The sequence below is a fragment of the Ammodytes marinus genome, assembly GCF_949987685.1.
Source record: "Ammodytes marinus genome assembly, chromosome: 11".
NCBI lineage: Eukaryota > Metazoa > Chordata > Actinopteri > Uranoscopiformes > Ammodytidae > Ammodytes > Ammodytes marinus.
Genome location: NC_137215.1, coordinates 15,936,204 through 15,957,583, shown reverse-complemented (window position 1 = coordinate 15,957,583; position 21,380 = coordinate 15,936,204). Strand labels below are relative to the sequence as shown.

Below are 21,380 nucleotides of genomic sequence, written 5' to 3'. Positions count from 1 at the left end.
CTGATAGAACATTTGCTGGCAACTGTTTGATTTTGTCATTTTACCTGTGAAAGCCTATCCTGGTTGCGGCTTTCAATGTGAATATTTGCAACTTTTCCCTTAATTGATATGAAGAAGTTTAATATGTTTGTAATAATATTGAGCTTTGGACACAACAAGCATTGTGAAGGTGTCACTTTGGGCTCAAAGCAAAGAATCGACCGATTGATGGAGAAAAGAATCTGCAAATGAATCCAGAATGGAAAGAATCATTAATTGCAGTCTCTTTTTTTCTTTTTATGAGTTTCTTCAAAAGACTGTTTAACTTGTTCTTGCTGATATGGTTTTTGCAGTGGAAGGGACCGAATGTAGTGAAGAATTGGAAACAATGAGAGAAGGAAGTGTCCAGTCTAGAGGACTTCAGTCACACTCTGGAGGCTCCACTGAAAACCTGTTTACACACAGTCAACATCACAAACTAAAGGTATTTTTCTCAAAGCACGTCTGTTTTAGTAAAGAAAAATATATTCTGTAACAATATTGCTTCAGAGCAGCTCAGAAAGGTGCATTAATAAAAGTTTTTATGATCCACTTGTGATGGTAATTTATTATGAAACTATTTGCATGCAGATATTCATCAAATATTCAGTTCTAAATGTATCCGTAACTGGAGGTGTTGTTAACAGGAGCAATAAATAGCTGTTTGTTAGGTGTGGTTTAAGAGGAGTAATAAGGAACTGTTTATTGCGGTAATAGGACAGTTGCTAGTTGTAATTGATTAAGGATGAACTTTGTAAGGGGTAACGACAAAACCAAGAGCCCTCGTGCTGGTCAAAACATCCTGTAAACTGACAGATTGTGACTGGAGAGATTTTCTTGGTCAGACTCCTCAGCCATCTGTGTAGTATACAGTATATAAATAAAAGTTGTGTTCGTTCATCTCTCAAGGGAATTACAATTGCCTCGACACAACTGAGTTGGAGAAGTTGGTGCATGGATAAACGCAAAATGACACAAAGTCGAATAGAAACAGACTTTGTCTTAATCATACACACATTGAGCATGCTACCTGTTCTCCTTGGTAACACTCACAACAATATGTAACACACAATAAGGGTACATTAATTAACTGTTAGTTAATGCTATTTATAATTAGTTAATGCATAGTTATTAAATAAGCATAACGGTTAGTAAAGGCTTATTAAGCATTAACTAAGCAGTAATAAATGCTTCGCTGATGCTTATTCATCATTAACTAAGCATTTACTAACAGTAAATGAATACCCAGTCAATGGGATCTGTGTTAACTGTTGTTAAAAAAGAGTCTGGAAAATGAACGAAATCAATGAAACCATGTTAACACATTTGCAAGAAAAAGAACCGTGCTATGTTAAGAAGGCGATGGATGGAAATCACATGGATCCCAGTTTCATTCAGCGTGTCTAAGCAATAGTGGTACTACAAATCGGTAGAAAGAAAACGCATCAACTCTCTGCCTAACTGTCTTCATCTCCATGTCTGTCCAGTCCAGATCGGGCTCTGAGTATCTGGGTCTGTCTCGCTGCGCCGCATGCTACAGCCAGAAGAGGTGCTCTAAGCGAGGGGACGGCCGAGAGTCCAGTTCTTCAGAAGAAGGCAACTCTGAAAAGGAGGAAGACTGGGGCTCTGAAGAAGAAGAATCCAGCAGCAGCAGCAGCAGCTCAAGCAGCGTTGGTAAGGCTTCTTCGGAGATCCATGAAACAGAAGGAAAAGATGGCGACGGACTAGAGGAGACGTCGGAGACCTCTCTCACCCCTCATAAAGTCGTCTCCACCCTCAACCTGCAGGTGTTAACCCAAATCAACGATGACTGCGCCCAAGCTTTCTGCATCGTCAAACAGCAGCACACTGAGAGGGACCAGGAGAAAACTGCTGGAGGAATCCACAACGCGTCACCTCTGCAACCGTTTCCATGGCAGGAGACAGCAGTAACGTGGCAACAGCGGTCAACCAAAACTCCAACCACATTACAGCAACGTCACCAGCTGTCACACAAGTACCGACGGCAACAACACCAGCCACATCAGCGGTCGCATCAACACCAGCAACAGCAGCAGTCTCAACTCTTTGCTCCTCCATTTGCTCAAGGTCAAAGGTTACTGCCAGCGCTGCACACACTTCCTGTGCTAGGCCTACAGTCCCAGAGGCTCCCACACGCACCTCAGACCCATCTGCATGCACTCACTCCACAGACGTGCTGGTGCTGTTACCAAGCGCCCTTTCCTCAGGCCTACCAGAGTCATCATTACAGTGGAGGACAGTTTCCCAGATGAGTAAACAGCCCTGCAGTGTTTCACAGTGTTTACCAGAAACAGGGGGTTAGCATTCACTTCACCACTGAGAACCATGTAAGACCCTGAAGCCTGGATGTACTACTAACAGATGCTAAGTGAAAACTGACACTGCAGCTATTGTTTTATAAGTTTTACATTTTGACAGGAGGACTATTAAAAAAGATTCATACACATTTGCAGTGCTTTTACTTTATCCAACAGGTTTTTATGATGCCTCCAGTGCTGGAGAACAATCCGTAAAGCATCAGCAAAGCCTGTAAATACAGGTCCAAATGTTAGTTTGTATATACCTGTTGTAAATATGCTCCCCTGCAGCAGTTTGTCCAACATATCCTCTATCCGAAATTTAAAAAACAATCACCTTTATGCTGCAAACTTGTTCTGATTGATTTAGAGTGAGTTAAGTATTAAATGATCACATCACACATAATCATTAATAATTAATCAATATCAACAAAAACATTTCTTAATGCAGCTCGAACACCTGTACCCAACGTCAAGTCCTAAACCAAAATGCTGGTGCTTGTCTGTCACATTCGACAGAGTGCAGTGTCACCTTCATGAGTGGTGGACCAACAGTCTCCAACCTCATAGAGAGAAACAAAAGGCTCTTTGTATGATGTGCGTGTGGTTTGTTCCACCTACAGTAGTCACTAAGTCTCTCCAGATGAAGCGTTTCCATTACGACTGCCAACACACTCTCACACACACATACATGCACACTGATGTAATTGGTGGCAAACGATGCAGGGGTAGAAAATGCAAATGGTCATGACAGATACACTGAGAGAAAGAGAGGAACAGCTTGAAAATCTTGTATTCACCTCATTCATTTTAAATAACCCAGGTCTCTTTAACAAAACTTGCTGAAGAAATGGATGATATTTCGGAAACTCATCACAACCTTTTCTTCCTCCCTCTGAACATAAACTTGCAGAGATTACAAATTTGGAATGAAAAACCCATGAGGGAAGAACTGGTTTGCTTTATTTTAAGTCAAAGTGATGTTATGGTATTGGTGTGGGAGTCAAGCTGGGACTATTTAAAAAAACACTTTTTGCGTTAATTTATTTTCCAACTTCTGATATTTGATTACGTAGTATGGGGGTGTTGTTGCAACCGTAGTAATTGCAAATACTGTATGTGAAAAGACATGTTTTCTAGTTACACAAATAAACATTTGCAGACTCATACACATTCACAAATCTGAGTATGAACCCATAGATTGAAATAAAAAACAAATTATGTTTTCTTTGAAATGTTCGAACCCATGCCTGTCTTTTATTCTTACAGTCAGAATGATGATATTGAGTGTTTCATCATCCATCACATGATGGTCATTGAAAGCAAACATAGTTTATCATTGATCTTGAAATATTACTCCATGTGCATGTCCATTTCTACGTCAGCATGTAAATTAGGGTTTTCTTTATTGTAAGACTTGAGACCTGAGAGGCGTGTATTACGGTAAATTTGGATTGTAAATAAAGTTACATTTAAACAAGCCCCGGGCACTTGCAACCACTATTAACACTGGCGTCATCTCCTAAGACATTTATATGGAAACTTAGCTTTTTAATAACCCCAGGGAAGTTTACATTTGTCAAAAAATGCCCATGTGGAGGGGACTTTATGAACTCACTTCCATTTGCAGGCTGACTGCACTCATTGGACTGCTTTTAGGCAATATAAATACAGCAATAAAGTCTTTGAAACAGCATTTAGACCTTCATGTTGGGAAATACTATATTAACTTAGGAAACAGTTACCTAGGCAATATATATCAAATATGACCAATTTAATCCCTTTGATTCTTGCTCAACTTGTTCTTAGAAAGGTTGGGCTGTGTTGTTGGGACGAGTCGGACGACATAGAAAAACACCACTGTAAGTATATGGATTAAATGAGGATAAGGTTGTTAAAATGATCAGTATTTGGAGTAAACATTGAAGTTGTCAACACAATGATTTCATGCTTTGCAACTCAGTCTTTTATCTGTGATCCATTACAAGCTGAGTATTTGGTGACATTTCATGGCAACTATTGCATTGATTGGCATGACATATACAGTATAAGATCCTTTGAGTTTTCCTCTTGCAATCGGTTGGCGCATAATGTACATTACATTTCATTAAGCTGACGCGTTCTTTCAAATAACTTCCACAATAAGGGTTCAAACTCAGCAAAAAAACAGTATCATTTAAGTACATTAGCTTTAAATAAGCCAAAGTACAAAGTGCTACTGTACATATAAGTGTAACTATTTGTATGTGCTACTGTCCAGGACAGATATTTTGCAGAGGAATATTAAAGCCAGGGGTGATTTTCATAATCATAATTAATGGAAATGCTCTAAATGGCAATATCTATATTGGTTATGGAGGATAAATGTTGTCAGTAGTTTATAGAATAAAACAAAGCATTAGTTGTACTCAAACACATACCTATAGTAAAAGCTGAACGTGTAAGCTGTGAATTACCATCGTCGTATGTCATTTTATGGTTATTATAATGCAGAATATCAGCACAATATTTAAAAAGACAAGAAAACAACGCATGTATAACATTACTGCAAAAGATTCATAGCACTTCAGAACATATTTTTTGTAAAAATAAATAAATAATGATAATAAAAAAAGAAAACTGCAATGCCAATGACTAGGCTGCAATTCTTTCTCTCTTTAAGTCTGTCAATTAGGGATAATGTATCCCATCGACTGAGAGAAGACCAGTCCCTCCCTCTCTACTCCCTCCCTCCTTAACATACACACACACACACACACACACACACACACACACACACACACACACACACACACACACACACACACACACACACACACACACACACTCTCTCTCTCTCTCTCTCTGTCTCTCTCTCCCTCTGTCTGTCTGTCTTTCTTTCTATCTCTCAGTCAGTAATAATGGAGCCCAGTAGTCCGAAGAAGATCCAGTTTGCTGTGCCTCCGCTGCAGGGACAGCTGGACCCACAGGCCGCCGAACATGTGAGTGTATGTGAGCAAGAGGGGGTTGGACAGCCTGGGCTAATGTGTGTGGAGGCTGAATGGGGCTTCTTTCTCTAAATCTTAGTCTTTGTCTTGAGTCTAAGTCTTGTCTGGAATTTTATGTGTGTGGGTGCAGAGCAGCATATGTGCGTAAGACAGTACAATGAAACTGCCGTTTGTGTATCTGGGTGACAGCATGTGTATTCAATGGGTTTGTCATGTTTGAGCGGCCATGCATGTGACACATTTAAGTTTTTGTTGTGCGTTTTGCGAGCTGATTTGCTTTCATTTATCTTTGCGAAGAGTTTAAAGGGATTATTTTAACTTGTTGGGAGATGTTAAAGGACAAACCCGCACTAAAATGCTCTATAAAACTTTTTAATACTTTAAAACATATACAGTGAGGATTAATGATGCTTTCCTGAAATATTTTCAGTAAGGTACTTTTCCTTGTTAAGTTTACAAGTTTGTCATTATTGATGTCGAGTGACATAAATGGTTTTAAATTCACTCCTGTCATGGACGATCTGCAGGGGATTGCAAGTTCACATCTGGGGCCTGTTTCAGGTAGCTGGTTTTGAGGCAACCCAGAGTTTGTTCGCTCTGAGTTGGTGGAAACTCTGGGTTTTCCGTTTCAGGTAGCAGGTTCAGTGCAACCGAGAGTCAGTTACTGCGGCAACATACGCCGTGGGTCTAACCTGCTGGATAGGTGGTTAGACCTACCCTGAGTTTGTTTTCACTTTACGCTGCAGCTCCGACTGAAGAAAGAGTGTCACTGTCACACGCGTCCCTGTACAGTTTGAAGCAAAATCACTCTATAGAAATCTCCATCGGGATGTTTTTATCATTTCCTGATGATTTTACGTTTGACCAATCATTTATCTGATCAGTAGCCTTGTTCTCAGCCCTCGGTCCGTTCATATAGGCGGCCACCTTACACATCGTGACATGCTCTACATTCAGATTAATAAACCTATTTGTAGCCTATTGTATGTTTTTTAACGTCTGTGCCACTGAACAGATGGATTCATGTAACGCTGCGGCTGCACGCGATCGTTGTAGTTCACTTGTGCGATCCTAAAGTCACAGACAAGCCTCGTTAAATAGCCTAATATGAATATAAAAATTATATAATAATTTAAACTGTGATCACTTGAGGAAAATGGATCTGGTAATAAATCAATCAGGCTCTTCAATGGAAACTGTCACCTAATGTGTCTTGACGTTAATGTATTTCACTCCCCATTTAAAAGAAGCGACAGTCTGTTCTGTTTACTGCACAGTAGGCTTTAGGCACTGTCAGTAATGCTGTGCCGCGCCAGCTTTATTACTTTACAGCTGATATGCGTAACTTTTTAAGATAGACTATGGCTTCTCATACGGAAGCGAAATGATTATCTTGACAAAAAATGTTTGCTCTGTTTTTTTCTGAATTGCCGAGGAGATTAGATCAGAGTTATGAGACAATATCCCGTTAATTCTTCTCCATAGGCTACCATAAACTCATTCGTTAATATTTCTAACTCTAGTGGGAGGAGCGGAGATTTCTTTTTTTCTTTTTTGAGAAGTGGAGAAGTGGGAGGATCAATCATTTGTTTCTTCTGTTTCCATGGTGAATCATGTTATCAGCGATCCATTGACGATGGCTTTTATGCACACGCTCCACCCAGAGTGAACACGCTCAGAGTTGATTAACCCAACGCTGATCCACTGTTCTGAAACCGAAAACCCAGAGTTGCTTATCAACCCTGCGCTCTGAGTTTACCAACTCAGAGCGCAGGGTTAAACCCAGAGTATGTAAAACCAGCTACCTGAAACAGGCCCCTGCTCTCTTGGGGGGTGCTTAAAAGGCTTAATGGGAAAAAAGGACTACCTGTCTAATATAAACACTACAGATGAATTAAGAGTATCTGACGTCATTTTCCTTAAACTGATACCAAATTGCACGGACCGTAAAAGGAAACAGGGGCTGATCTTTCACACATTCATTCCGGGAGTTAGAGCAGCTCTGTGTGTTGGATGCTGGTCTCTGCCTCGCTGACATCTTTATTGAAATGTTTAGTCGATGGGAAAACCGGAAGCTGTTCATTTTCTAAGGGAGCTCGTAATGAACAGTGACAGATGAGGGGCCCCGTCGTTGCTGTTTGGGGAGCCCCTGTGTTGTTTTTATGAGATACCATCTTGTAAACCAAGTCTCCAATCCACCATCGCAAACATTTACATTGAGTGTCAGAGAGCTATGTTTCACATCGACTTACTGATTATTGTAGTCCTTTTTTTGCTAGACTAGCGACCTTTGGAAGTACTTCGGTAAAAATGGGGTCTTTAAATCATGTAAATGTTGGACAAGAAATCTATTCAAAGTGCTTTTTTACAGCCTAGATTTGAAAATAATGAGGTAGAATAATAAAAAATGTATGAGTGGTTGAAATGAGGTGTTAGGACGATAGTAAATATGTGCCATGCGATTAATGCAACTTGCTAGAGTAGATGTGCTTTTTAGATACTAGATAAGTGGATATTTATATATTTTAAGAGACATTTGGAATTACAAAAACAAACCCTGAACTACTCAGGCAGCCAATGAAATGCTTGTACACGAAAACGCAGTGTGTTCAACTTAATTTTTAACATTCCAAAAATTTGGATAATTAGGTGTTATTTGGAACGGTGAGCTGGATTTTGTGTTTTTAAAGGCCAATTACACTATTCAACTCAAAATGTGTTCAAAGTGCATTGTCACATATGTGAGCAGAAGAAACAAATAGTACAACTGATAGATTATTAAGAGAGAGAAGAAGAAAAAATCTCTGAAAAAGGCAATTAAATAAATAGACTGCAGAAAGAGGATGAAAACAACCACAGGTGTTGGACCAGCCTAATAGCTACAGTAAATTATGTTGGATAAAGTACATGGGTGAGTCTGGCATCAGAGGTTTCCAGAGAAGGATCTGTTTATAAATAGTCAAAATGACAACAATTGTCAAACTTGTATGGATCAGAGAGAAAGTTTTAGTAAATGTTGGTATGTGTTTACCTCAGATCCGTCGCAGAAGACCAACTCCTGCCACTCTGCAGATCTACAGACAACCTGGCACAGGTGAGAGAGAGACAGAGAGCGAGAGAGAGAGAGAAAGAGAGAGAGAGTGAGAAGAGGGGGGAAGTAGAGAGGCAGACAATGAGGGGGGACGGGGGAGATGGGGAGAGCTGAAAAGCAGAAGCTATAATGGAAACTTTATTAGATTTACGCTCCAGCTCTCGGTAAGTGATCTCAGTGTTCAGACTGCACTGATGGATGCCTAAAGTGTGTGTGTGTGTGTGTGTGTGTGTGTGTGTGTGTGTGTGTGTGTGTGTGTGCCAGCTCTTATGAATCCCTCTACACAGGAACTGACTGATTGAATAATTGGCCAGATTCCATTCTGTGAGCCCAGTTCAGCTCAGTCTGTTTTTTTCTTGCCTTTAATTTATCAAATAAATCAGAAATTAAGAATGTGGGTTTGAAACACAGCAAGAACGAGTGGAAACATTGAAATGGATCAGGCTTTATTCCCAATTTTAGGTAAGAAATCAAAAGTGTTCCTTGGCTGATCTGTGCACCAAATTCCAGACATTTTCATACTTGATTTACTTTCAATGACAGTGAGTCCTTATTAAGAGTGTGAAGCAGCTGGCAGCTGTACAAACAAGAAGTGGCCACAAACTCATGGCCTTGGAACAGAGATCAGATTGTGACAACAAGATCAGTTATGTCTTGAGTTGGAGCTGGAATTAATTTCAGTATTTTTCAAAGATAACGGTTGGCATTGTTTCTTTAGCAGTTGCTGATTTTTTCTTAAAGTTGTGTGGTAGGCCGAATTCAGTTGTTATTCCTTGTTGTTTCTAGCAGCAGTAAATGTAATTGTGGGAGCTTCTGGACCAGAGTTTCTTTCAAAACTGAAAATGTTTGACTGTGAAGTCAGTGGATTGGCATTTCTTACCTTCCCAATGTGTGTTCTGATCCGCCATTGTGACCAAGAAGTTATGAGAAGTACAGACAGAGAGTCTGTATTGCTAAAGCATCTTCACTGCAACATTCGTCCAGGCATGCATGCATACATCCACCAATTTCGCCCCAAACATCTGCTCAAAGTTGGTGTTTTTAAACTCTACCCAGCTGAGATTCAAAACAATCACATGGAGCTGGAGGGCAGTTTGCACTGAACGACATGTCTCTAAATTACCATCAACACACACAGTATGCTGTGTTTATTGTGACTTTGGCCAACATCCTGCTGCATCCAAATACTCACAAAAAGCGCCAAATAAGGATTCATCTGAGGCAGAAAATAATCCCAAACCAATGCATTACTGCCTTAAGTTTGATAAATACTGTATCTGCCTAAACTGCTGTTTCCAGCTGTTCAGAGAAATTAATTATAGTTGTCTAGAAATTAAACTATGTTTGTGTTTGTTTATATGTGTCGATTTTATTGCTCCAATTAACGTCTTCAGTAGGAACAATTGAGCTTGAGGAGAGTCCCATGTTCCCAAAAAGAGAAACTTAATTCAAAATGTTCAACTCAATTAGGATGTTTTTGTTTCATTTAGTTTAAAACCAGTAAAGTTGTGCCACTCTCTTATCTTGCTTGGTACTGAGTTCCAAAACGTTATGGCTGTAACAGAGGAGAGTGATCTATAGATCTGTACTGTACTGCACCGTCACCTCTTTTGGTCGTCGTAGTTCTCTAGAGATATAATAAACATTTGTTCCCAAACTAAATGTTTTCTTGAAGACTGAAATCTCAGCAGCTTGGCTGGTAGTCACTGAGTCACTGAACAACAGAGAGTCCATAACAATCTGCAGGTGTAAAGAAGGCTATGCACAATACTGGTTACTGTAATTACTATGCATTCCTACACTGGCTACTGATAAACTTCATATGCATACATTATATAGAGTACCACAAGGCCCAACACCCACAACACCCGCAAAAATGTCTGTTTTAAAAGTGAGCTAGTGATATAGAAGTAAAAACAGAAATAACTGAATGTTGCCTCTATCCTGCAGATGTTGGAGATCAACACAACGCAAGCGGAGAGTCACAGGTTTGTATACTGTAAATGGTGTTTATACAGATGCATGGAGAAGTGGAGAATAGAAGAATATTTTTGATAAATGCTCGTACTTTCACTATTAGACATAGCCGTGTGTTGTAGTTTAGATTTTTTACTATTTGATTTCACCAAACGTTTAAGTGATCCCCCCCACCATGATTGTTCAAGCGTTGGACAGTTTTTAATCAGATTTTAGTAGTTTCAGAAATCTCTTTAGTTTCTTTGCTTGATGCAGATAACTGAAACAGAGTTTCACACGGCCATAGTATATGTCTTGTTTGAGACAAAAGTAGTTTTTCACTGCATCAGTTAGGGTTAAGTAACTTGTTGCCAACTGAAACATATTAATCCCTGCAGTGTTTATCTAATAGAGGGCTCTTACAGTACCTATTTGCTTAGTTGAATCTAGGTGGTGACATTTTTTGGGCCTGGCAGTGTATTTGTACATAAGGATTTTGGCGGGGAGGTTTTGACTTTTGACTAATGATTAAAGTGTCACAGAAAAGAATATATTGTTACTAATATTTTAATATCAATATGTATTTATCGAAGCAACTTCTTATTATACAAAATGTTGTATCTTATTTAATAGTGAAATCATGCTTGAAATGTGTGTATCAAATATGATACAGAAGGTAACAGTATTATATTTGAAAATAAACTAATTTATAATAGATATTTAAGGAGGACATTGATAAATAGACAAAACCATTTTTCTAATCAAAATTTTTCACAAAGCAAAAAAGAAGATTGTTAAGCGTAAATGCCTGATGTTTCAAAAAAGATAGATGTTTTGTATCAAATCTAATAGAATAATTTTAGTTTTTGTTGAAATTTTTGTCTATTATTTGATTATTTCAGGCTTTATGGCTTGTCTGGAAAGTTGATGTTGTTTCACCATAATGCAATTAAAAAGGATAACAAAGTTGATCCTGTCTTCTATTTTTATTTGTAATGCAACAGGATTATACTTTACACCCATTGCATTTACAACTCCTGAAGAAAATCAAGAGACCACTCTAAATGTGTCTGGAATTGGCATTGGGACACATATAAAACAAAAATGTCAATTTTACTCAAACCCATAAATATAAACAGTTAAATCAGAGATATCACTTTTTTCCATCCAACTGTCAATCAAATTATCTGAAGTTCACTAAAAGCTTTCATGCGAATAAGCCGTAGAATGTATGTGTCCATTCAACGGCCAATACAAACCTGCACATAATGATGTCACATGTCGTGTGTGGCAACATTGGTAAGTAGTAAATTGTCTTCATATGAGTCAACAACTTGTGGCTTACTGTTCTTGTTCCGTGACTGTTTGCTTTTTCTTCTTGTGCTTTAGGCGTCTGATGCCTCTCAGAGAAAGCAGAGCACCTACACCCCGCCCACCATGAAAGGTAAAACAGGACAATTTTCAGGCTTAAAAAAGAGCAGTTTCCTTTAAAGGTTTTTAGTTTTGTTGGCATCAAAACTAGAAAATCTAGTGCAGACAGTAGCTTAGTTTTTACATTGCATTATATGTATAAAAGATGCTGAGTGCAAGAAGCGAATAAATCAATTGTTCCCTTAAGGAGAGGATAATGAAGAGTATTTTGTGCATCTCAAATCCCACAGCAATCTAATGTTTCAACAATAGCTATTATTCATCATTTAAATGGTTGTAAATAAAAGCAAAGATATGTTTGCATAAAATATGGAAATAATATTTTCCAACTCTCTCATGCTACCGCTTTCTTAATTCTGGTTGATTAGTAACAGACAGGATTTGTCCCTAAAAGATTTATTTGTCCTTAAAGTTGATTTAAAGTGTGACCTGGCCAAAAATCAGAACACTGTTGGATCACGTTATTTCATAAGCTGCATATGAAACAAATGTTTTTTGTTAAGCATAAAGACTTGAACAAGGGAGTTTTTGAACAACATCACCAGTCCTTTAATTATTTACAGACCCCTTTTCATTCAGTTAGGATGTATGTTTTAGCTATAAATGAACAGCACACTTGAGTAAGACGTTATCCTGGTCTTTAGGGATTGTGTTGCAGCTGCATACACACACCACTCTCCATTTGCCTCTCCTCGGTTTCATGGCATCTATACGTTTGTTTGTTTTTTTCTTTCTATGGAAGTTCTGTTTGTTTTGCTTTCTAACACATTGTTTGCCTTTCTCTGTAGCTATTTCTGGTTTTACTCCCACATCTGTTTTTGCTAGTCCTCAAGGCTCATGTCCGATTAGTGGTTTCAGCTGGGACGGGGATAGGGGCGGGGGCTATGTTTCATGGTTTGGTGTATGGATTGGGGCTTAAGGTGCTTCAAGGGCTTCATTTTTCATATTTTACAAACACTTTGATTACCCCTAACATAAAGAAGATTTCTCAGGTTTCTGAGAATCAAGGATTCTCTCTCGACAGTAGAAGTCGTTAGTAATAATCAATGCAATTGTGTACAGTTTTCCGTGGAAATACTACCTTAATTTGCTATTGTTTACTAATTATGTTTACAACAGTAAGGGTTTTAATCAGAAGTAAATGGGTTTATATTTTCAGTGAGACAAAAAGTTGTTGTGTAAATTATTTCAACATTAAGTCAATCTCTCTTTATCTATGTATATGCATGTATAGTATAAGTAGTCTGTGTTTGTTTACTTTTTTGATTATGCACGCAATGCATGTTTTTTAAGTTGGATTCAAGTTGTACATGTATAGTCTCTACATTAGTGATTTCATTAGTAATATTTTGAGGAGCAATAGCTACTTCACTTGAAGTTAAAGAGGATATTTTATACAGTACATGATTATAATTTACAATACAGCACACGATTTACGGTGTATGTTCCTTGTATGGATCAGGTACTGATAACATATTTACCGGTTCCTACTGTTGCTCAAATCTAAGTGCAGAGGAAGAAAACAAGACTTTCTGGGAATAAGGAAGTAAGAATAGGGTCACTTAAAAGGAAATTATTTATAAATGATACCCTAAATCATTGTTAAAATACTCTGTAGAGCACTGGGTATGAAAATGTTGGGTTGGAAAAAGGAATGAAAAGGTAGAGCAGTCTACATTTGATATAAAATATAATAGTATTTGCATACCTGCTGTACTCTTACAGGGGTTTATGATAAGACATAAAACAATATTTACTGGCTTCCTCATCTTCACCTTTATGATCCACCTACATAGAAAATAATATCTTTTATTTCTCCTTTCCTATAAAATGTTACTCATTGTTCCTCATGGTCTGATTTTCTTCCAATGTTCTTACATTCACGTACCAGTAGGATCCAACAAGTAATTTATTATTCATTTATTTTCAACTAAATTACATTGTAAATGGCATGCTGTATTATAAAGTGTTGCCACAGTGCAGCATTCATCCACATACGTCCAATTAGCACCTGTCTGATGCAGCTTTCCTCTCTGTTGTTGTCATTTTTCTTATCATCGCCTGCATTGAATAATTTATCAAACTGTTACAGAGAGCTATAAGGCCCAGTGCTGCTACAGTCTCTAGGAACAAGAGTATAGAGAGGTTGACTTTGCAAATCCATGTTCATATGTCTCTGTAGTTTATATTTGAGTTGAAATATACATACACAAGACAGCGAAATCTGGTTTAATGAGTCTGTAAAAGAAAAGGTGGAAGTTAAGGGGGAAAAGAAAATAAGGGAAAAATACACTGTCTCTCTAACAGTGAGTGCAGCACTGAGTCATTCCGGGAAGTGGAGACAGTAAAAGCTTTTCATTTATTGATCCCGTCTGAGTGTGTATGCATGTGTGTGTGTGTGTGTGTGTGTGTGTGTGTGTGTGTGTGTGTGTGTGTGTGTGTGTGTGCGTGCGTGTGCGTCTGTTTGTAGGCCAGTTAGCTAACAGCTTCATGAGTAACTGCCTCTGCACCAAATGCTTGCATTGACAGGAAAATATGTCTATGTGCTAATATGATTAGGGTTTATGCTGTTTTTATTCTTCAATAATTTATAACGATTTTTAATGATGAAGATGAAAATATGCTTATGTTTAAACTTGAAAGTCTTTTTAATTATATTTTTTGAAGCATAATTCACATTTATGTCAATATTTAGTCTCTTCTAGCTCATGACACACTATTTTGATAGGCATCTTCAAATCAAACATAATTTGGAACTGGTCCAAGAGGAACTGGGTGGAGTATAGACTCAGTACCACTACAAAAAACAACATAATACCTTAAAATATTACATTGTTAACATATCTATGGCTCATTTTTGTTTACATCTATTTTTCTGGTGATAGCTGGGAACATATAGTCTTCCTTTCCTCCCAACATCACAACGGTTTGATAGCAGTAGCTGTTGTAAAAATCAGCAACCTTATTCCCTAAAAAAGATACTGTATATTATAAACATAAAAATATATAAACAGATTTGTCTTAATCTTTAGTTTGATTTTTTTTGTCTTCTATTTTTCAAGTTCTGTTAAATTTTTTTAAATGAAAAATTAATTTGAGATTGATTGCATATATTTATTTGTAGTTGAAGCATCTGTCCACTAGCGCTTTTCTTTCCTCAGAGCTTCAGCTGGGGGTGGAGCACCACCTACTGGAGGCGGGGCTCTGTGAGACAGACGGCAAGCTGAGCCCAATCACAGCGCAGCTCTATGCCACTTCCCTGTGGGCCAATCACAATGGGCCTGAGGAAGCCAATGGGAATGAGGCGGGTCTGCTGTTAGCCAATCAGCAGAGAGGATTGGCAGAAAGCAACAGTTCAGGGGGTAAACTGTTTTCTAGAAAGAAAAACGTACACACTTTGGCCAGCAGTACTCCAAAATAAGGCCATGTCCACACGTATATGGGTATTTTCGTAACAGTATCTTTTTCTGTGCAGTTTTGCCTCGCAAACATCCCAACCGAACATTAAAACAGTAGCGTTTTACCCGCCAAAGTATTCGTGGGGACAGGGAAACCAGAACTTGTGAGTCACTCTTGAGCACCATGACCACAATTTGCACATGCTAATTATTGTCTACATCTACTGAGCATGCACCACCCTCGTTCAAGAAGACGCTGTTCTTCTATGGAGACACATTATCACCACCTACTGGTCTGGCATTATTATGCCTATTTTTTAAATAGTTTTTTGTGTTGTCGTGTGTACTGAGGGATATTCAACACCTTATGTATGGGAATTAGGGCTGTACAATTAATTGTATGAACATTGGGATTTGATTCAAATATCCATGCGATCTCATCTCTAAATGATGACGTTTCTCTTGCTCATATTATGCACTGAAGTTCCCTGAATGTTCGCTTCTTTGCTTGGGAACAATCCCATGACAATTAGCTAAATAATGTAAAGTAAAACAAGCTATTAATGTATCATTCATGATACTGTGGGCTTATGTATGTATTTAACCAAGAAGCATTTAAATACAGCGGTTGGTTGTCCAAACAGGCTGGATGCTGAGTTTTATTTATTTTTATTATGTATTCTAAAGCTGTTGCTTACTAAGAATTGTGAGAGAATCGTGATATATATTAAATTCTGACTCACATTTAAGCAAGAATCAATCAGCCCTAACTGGGAATTTTACTTCAAACTGAGGAGGGAATAATGCGTTTAAAAAGAAAAAAATATATGTGTGTACATACATGTGGACATGGCCTACATCTAATTTTATGCTCTCAGATTTTTGACAAACTCACGCTTAAACTAGAGATCAGATGTAGGGAAATTAAAGTAGAGTGATTACATGGAAGACAAAAATACATAGAAAAATACACAAATCCAGAGCCACGTACAATAAGAGCATTCAACCATGTGATACAAAAGAATAAAAACACATAGAAATTCAAGAATAATGCAAAAACATCAAGTAACTTGGATAATACTGTTGGCCTTACACACACACACACACACACACACACACACACACACAGTAGTATTGATTTACATCTAGTCAAAACGTAATAAAAACAGTGAATGAGTAAATAAGCATATAAGCAAATCAAAACTGCACTAACCAAAGTTTTTTCTATTAACATTGAATCAATTCTAAAAAATAAACCTGGTTAAATAGAACAATTTTCAGCTTTCAGGAGCTCTGGTCTCTGAGCTCATGTTTATGCCTGAGCTGCTCTTATCTACCTCTGCAAGCATATTTTTTCCTGCACACCAAACCCTGATAAACTAACCAACCAGTGTATTCAGATTAAGTACCAATACCACACTGTAGAATACTCTGCCTCAAGAAAAAGTCCTGCACTGAAAATGTTCCTTCAGTAAAAGTGTGTTTTAAAAAACGGACAATGTCCTTAGAAACAGACTTGCAAGCTCATAATAATCTTAACTAGCATATTTGAAGTACTGTAGGTGCTGAATGTTTCAGGTGGAAAGGCGGTCTGTTGTGCTGGTTCTCTTTTACTAGCCTACATTTATCTTGAGCACACAAATTAACCTAACAATTTGTATCTCCTGGCCGAAAATGTATAAAAACGTGTGAACAAACTGTATTTCGTGCGCATGCAAAAGCATTTTGCAGAATAAAGGCCTTTGCACACCGGGCGCGACGCGAATAAACGCAACGTAAAAGCGAATGTTTTGAAATGTGAATTTTGTCGGGTCTCACTTTAAGAAGCGACGTCCCAGAGAAATCGAACTCAGTTCGAAAAAATTAAAAACGCAAATTTGCGATGCGAAATGACGGCGCTGGGGTGGAAGCTTGTATTGACTCTGTATACGTTCGTTAATTAACGGATTAATCGCACAAATAAAACACGCCCGGTGTGCAAAGGCCTTAAGTAGTAAATAATGTAGTAAAACGTGACCTCAATATACTTTTCTTTCTCTTTGTGGCTAATCCGGGGCTCCGTAGAGCCTCTGGTGGCAAAATAATAAAATAATAATTAAATTAGGAAAAAAATGCAGCTTTAAAAGGCTGGTTATGCAAATGTAGCCTTTGTACTTACTATTTACAGTAATTGAACACAACAATTACACTGATACAAACACAAAGTCTGATACTTATAATTCCCTCCACATTTCCATTTCCATATATAACTCTATGTTGTGTTAATCTCTTTACTAACAACACTAACTCACCTGTCTCTCCCTCTTTTGTCTTTGCATGACCCTCATCCCTCCCCCTATTTCTCAGACCTGTCATGTGACCACAAAAAGGAAGTGTCCAGTCCTGACTCCATCTCCCGATAGCTGCCTTTGCTCACTTTCATCTCTTCCCCTCTCCATAACCAACTTATTCTGCCTCACTTACTGCTGTTCATCTGATTCCATTGACACACTGCTACTTAAATACTATGTGTTGATTTGCGCTATCTGTGCTTGACACACGCACACACACACACACTCACACACACACACACACACACACACACACACACACACACACACACACACACACACACACACACACACATACAATTAAGTTACCACACACACACACACACACACACAATTAAGTTACCACACACACACCACACACACAGCTTTAAGTTACGTATATCAGTCCAAATTTACATTACTGTAGTGATGTTGGTGAGGTGTTGCTTGTGAATAAAGATGTATTATATTAAAACATTTACTGCCCTGTATGTATGGGAGTTCTTTATCCTTTAGTGAATGTTTTTAAGCTTCTGTATTTTCATGCTTAAACACTGTTTTTTGAACACATTTTAAAGAAGCAAGTGGTATATATAAGTAAATGCAGTAATTAGCTTTGAAGAAGAAGTGTAACATGTAAGCACAGCAGAGATTGAAAGGAGCATTGGGACAGCTTTTAAGAGATTAAAACATTACAGAGGTTTTAATTATTACAGAAGTAAAAGGGTGCATGGTGTTTTTTTTGTGTGCAGTAATAAAGACATTGTATGTCTGCTTTATTCACATACGTATGTATGACCCCATTGTTTGGGGATCTTCTCTTGACTGCATATCAGCTGATATGGATATGTGTGTTTATGAATGAGTGTGTTATGTTGACCCTGAGAGGCTACATGTCAACAGATGAGATGTCCTGCAGGAACTGATCTTCCGCGTTAAACGTGCAGTTGTAAAAAGGAAGATTTAGAGACACTTTGTTAACAATTTACTGGCAACCGCTCCTTAGTTTTTTTTTTTTTTTTTAAAGTCCTGCTCCACTTCAGTAAATAACTGTAGTGGATAGAGTGCGTATTTGTTGCAGTGGTCGCAGGTTCAAATCCGACCCGTAGACCTTTACTGCAGGTCATCCCGCCTCTCTCTCTGTCTCTCCATTTCAACTCTGTACTTTCTAATAAAGCTTGAAAAAGCCAAAAAATATTCTTTCAAAAAAATAAAGAATGTTTCCATTCGAAGGCTTCAAAGCAAATTAAAACCTGTGCGTAATGACGTTTTAAGGTGTTTTTATTAATTTTTCATAAATTTACATTTTAAGGTGTTTTCATTAATTTTCGCACTGAACCACACACAATTCAAGCAAACATTTATGAAGGAAAGTTTGCTAGCCAAAATGGATCGTGTCGCCTACCAAGTTATTATTAATATTATATATTATTATATTATTAATATAACTTGTGTTCCAGCTGATAGTCACATATTAAGCTACATTATTTTCATTTAACTTTTATTTATCCTCGAGAGACCAATTGAGGGGTGACCCTCATTTACAATGACGTTATTATAATATAATTATAATCAGACGATAAAAACAACAGTATCTAAACATATAGTAATCAAAATTATTAAAGCCCAAGTTGCAAGGGCGTAGGTTTCGCTTTAACATTGGGGGGGGGGGGGACATTATAATTGGGGGACTTTCCATGTGGGAGATAGCAACCCTAGCCCAACCCTAACCCTACGGAAAATGAATGGAATTCAATGTAAATTGCCCCAAAATGGACTGGCTTGCTGTGAAAAGCCTCCCCTCTCAAAATTTATTTCTCTTAGTCAGAGAATCAAATCCTTTGGTGGGTATATTTGCATGACTGATGTTAATAAGTGGAGTAAGTTTCATGAGCGTCAGACTTTCCTTGTGGGAGGTAGCAATCCTAGCCCAACCCTAACCCTACAGAAAATAATTGGAATTCAATGTAAATTGGCCCAAAAGGGACTGGCTTGCTATTAAAACCCCCCCCTCTCAAAATTGATTTCTCTTCATCCGAGAATCAAATCCATTGGTGTATATATTTGCATGACTGATGTTAATACGTGGAGTAAGTTTCAGGGGAGTCAGACTTTCCTTGTGGGAGATCACACGCCCCCGTGTCCCCTCCTAAATCTACGCCTATGTCAAGTTGTAACCTTTCATGCATAGCAATCACTATGTGTTTTCTTTTACCTTTTTTTATGGTATAGTTGCATATCAGCCATCACAGTGGATTTTATAATATAGTTGTTACATAATTGATCATTCTATTCATTGGTTTGTTAAACGTATTAATTCAGTTGAAAAACCCATTCAGAAATGTGTTTAAAAAAAAATAGTTTATCTTTCTTTCATGCATAAGGAGTAAGTCATCCTGACAGTTTGTTGCAATTTAAGGGGTGAAGTAAATGTTCTTATTTACTTTCCACCAGTGTATCTGCTTTATCTAGACTCTGCAGGTAATGTAATTGTTGAGGCTACACCTGTAGGTCTATGATAATTTGATAAAAAGCCACCATACATACTGTCACGTTTGTGTGTAGGTAAACTGGAAGGTTTTGTACCTGAGGAGGATGAGGAGGAAACCAACCCCCAGGACGACTGAACCAGGAGAAGGGGCGGCCATCTTTGATGTTCTGGACAAACCATGGGACAAACCCACACACTCTGGCATCCATCTGGAGTATAGGACCTTCACATGACAAGATATCGATTAGAGGATACTGTCTGTATGTGTATGGAGACACAGAAGTTCACGTTTTAATGAGAGGCAGCAAAGAAAAGTGTTGCTGTAGTCTAAACCCTGAGTATCATGTTCACCAAAGTTTGAATTTAGCTACATTTCCCATGTGTTGTTCATAAATAAGGTGGGAAGTGTTTTTTCCCTCTTTATAAAAAAAGTAGCAACTTGGTAACAGTTCATTGCCTTCACAACAGTTGAACTTCAAACAGCCAACAACATTTTAACACCTGTTGGTGGGAAAGTCTCTTATTAGAGTAACTTGTTTTAAGAGCTGTAAAAAAATAAAAAATAAAATAATCTTGATAAGTAAAATGTTTATATTTGGTCTAAAGTAGTGGTCTAGTTTTGGTCAAGTAGCAGTGCTTAGGCCTACTGATAGTGTAAAGAAATGTTGCCTAAATCGAAAAGACGCTGAGAAGAGCTAACTTGCAAAGGTTTACTAGACCTGATAACTAGTTAGCTTGAACAGTTTAAGCTAGTTAATTGCCTAAAATAGCAGTTTACTAAAAATGTATAAAAACATCTGAATAGTATAATTTTAGATTATGTCTGCTTGCTAGGTGCGCAGTTAGCTGAAACAGCTATTTGCCGTTGATGAACTATAGTCCAACTCAAACAAAATGAATGGCAATGAATACAAAGGCTTACTGACTTAACTTCTACATTCAATTAGTACATTTTCATAATGTAACTCACCTATAGAAATAAGTCAGGTTTAGCATAGTCATCATGATTCAGGACAACAATATTTCATGTGAGGTGATAGTTCGGAGCCATTTTGAATAGGCCTATCGCCTAACAATAAGTAATCTTTTTCTCTAAGCAATATGACAAAGACATCAATTTACCAGCACATGCTTTGACTCTAAATAAAACAGATGGGGGGATAAATTAGATTTTCTGTAAGCCTATTTGTAGTTCTATCGTTGTCTTACTATATCAATAACGGCAAGAAGTGTCCACATTGATTGTGTATGCATATAAGATTGTCTTTTTACAATATGGTATTAGTTTTCTTGGGGTGCCCCCTGGTGGCTGCTGTGTTTTTGTAATTTCCTCAGACATAATGGGACAAATGTTGTTACAGATGCCATGAACTGGGGATTG

The 21,380-nt window shown here is 37.9% G+C and overlaps 2 protein-coding genes across 2 annotated transcripts; both read left to right on the top strand.

The window, feature by feature from the left end:
- Window positions 1-339: 339 nt before the first annotated feature.
- On the top strand, window positions 340-2,291 carry LOC307257625 (uncharacterized protein; the record flags this gene model as incomplete). The annotated part of the gene is made up of 2 exons (XM_080036884.1): window positions 340-463; window positions 1,506-2,291. The coding sequence occupies exons 1-2, from the start codon at window positions 368-370 to the stop codon at window positions 2,289-2,291; spliced, it is 882 nt and encodes a 293-aa protein (XP_079893010.1). The 5' UTR covers window positions 340-367.
- Window positions 2,292-5,169: 2,878 nt separating this feature from the next.
- ppp1r1c (protein phosphatase 1, regulatory (inhibitor) subunit 1C) lies at window positions 5,170-20,232 on the top strand (the record flags this gene model as incomplete). Its single annotated transcript, XM_080036882.1, has 6 exons — window positions 5,170-5,317; window positions 8,360-8,417; window positions 10,365-10,402; window positions 11,760-11,814; window positions 14,963-15,189; window positions 20,074-20,232. The coding sequence occupies exons 1-6, from the start codon at window positions 5,237-5,239 to the stop codon at window positions 20,230-20,232; spliced, it is 618 nt and encodes a 205-aa protein (XP_079893008.1). The 5' UTR covers window positions 5,170-5,236.
- Between the last annotated feature and the right edge of the window lie 1,148 nt (window positions 20,233-21,380).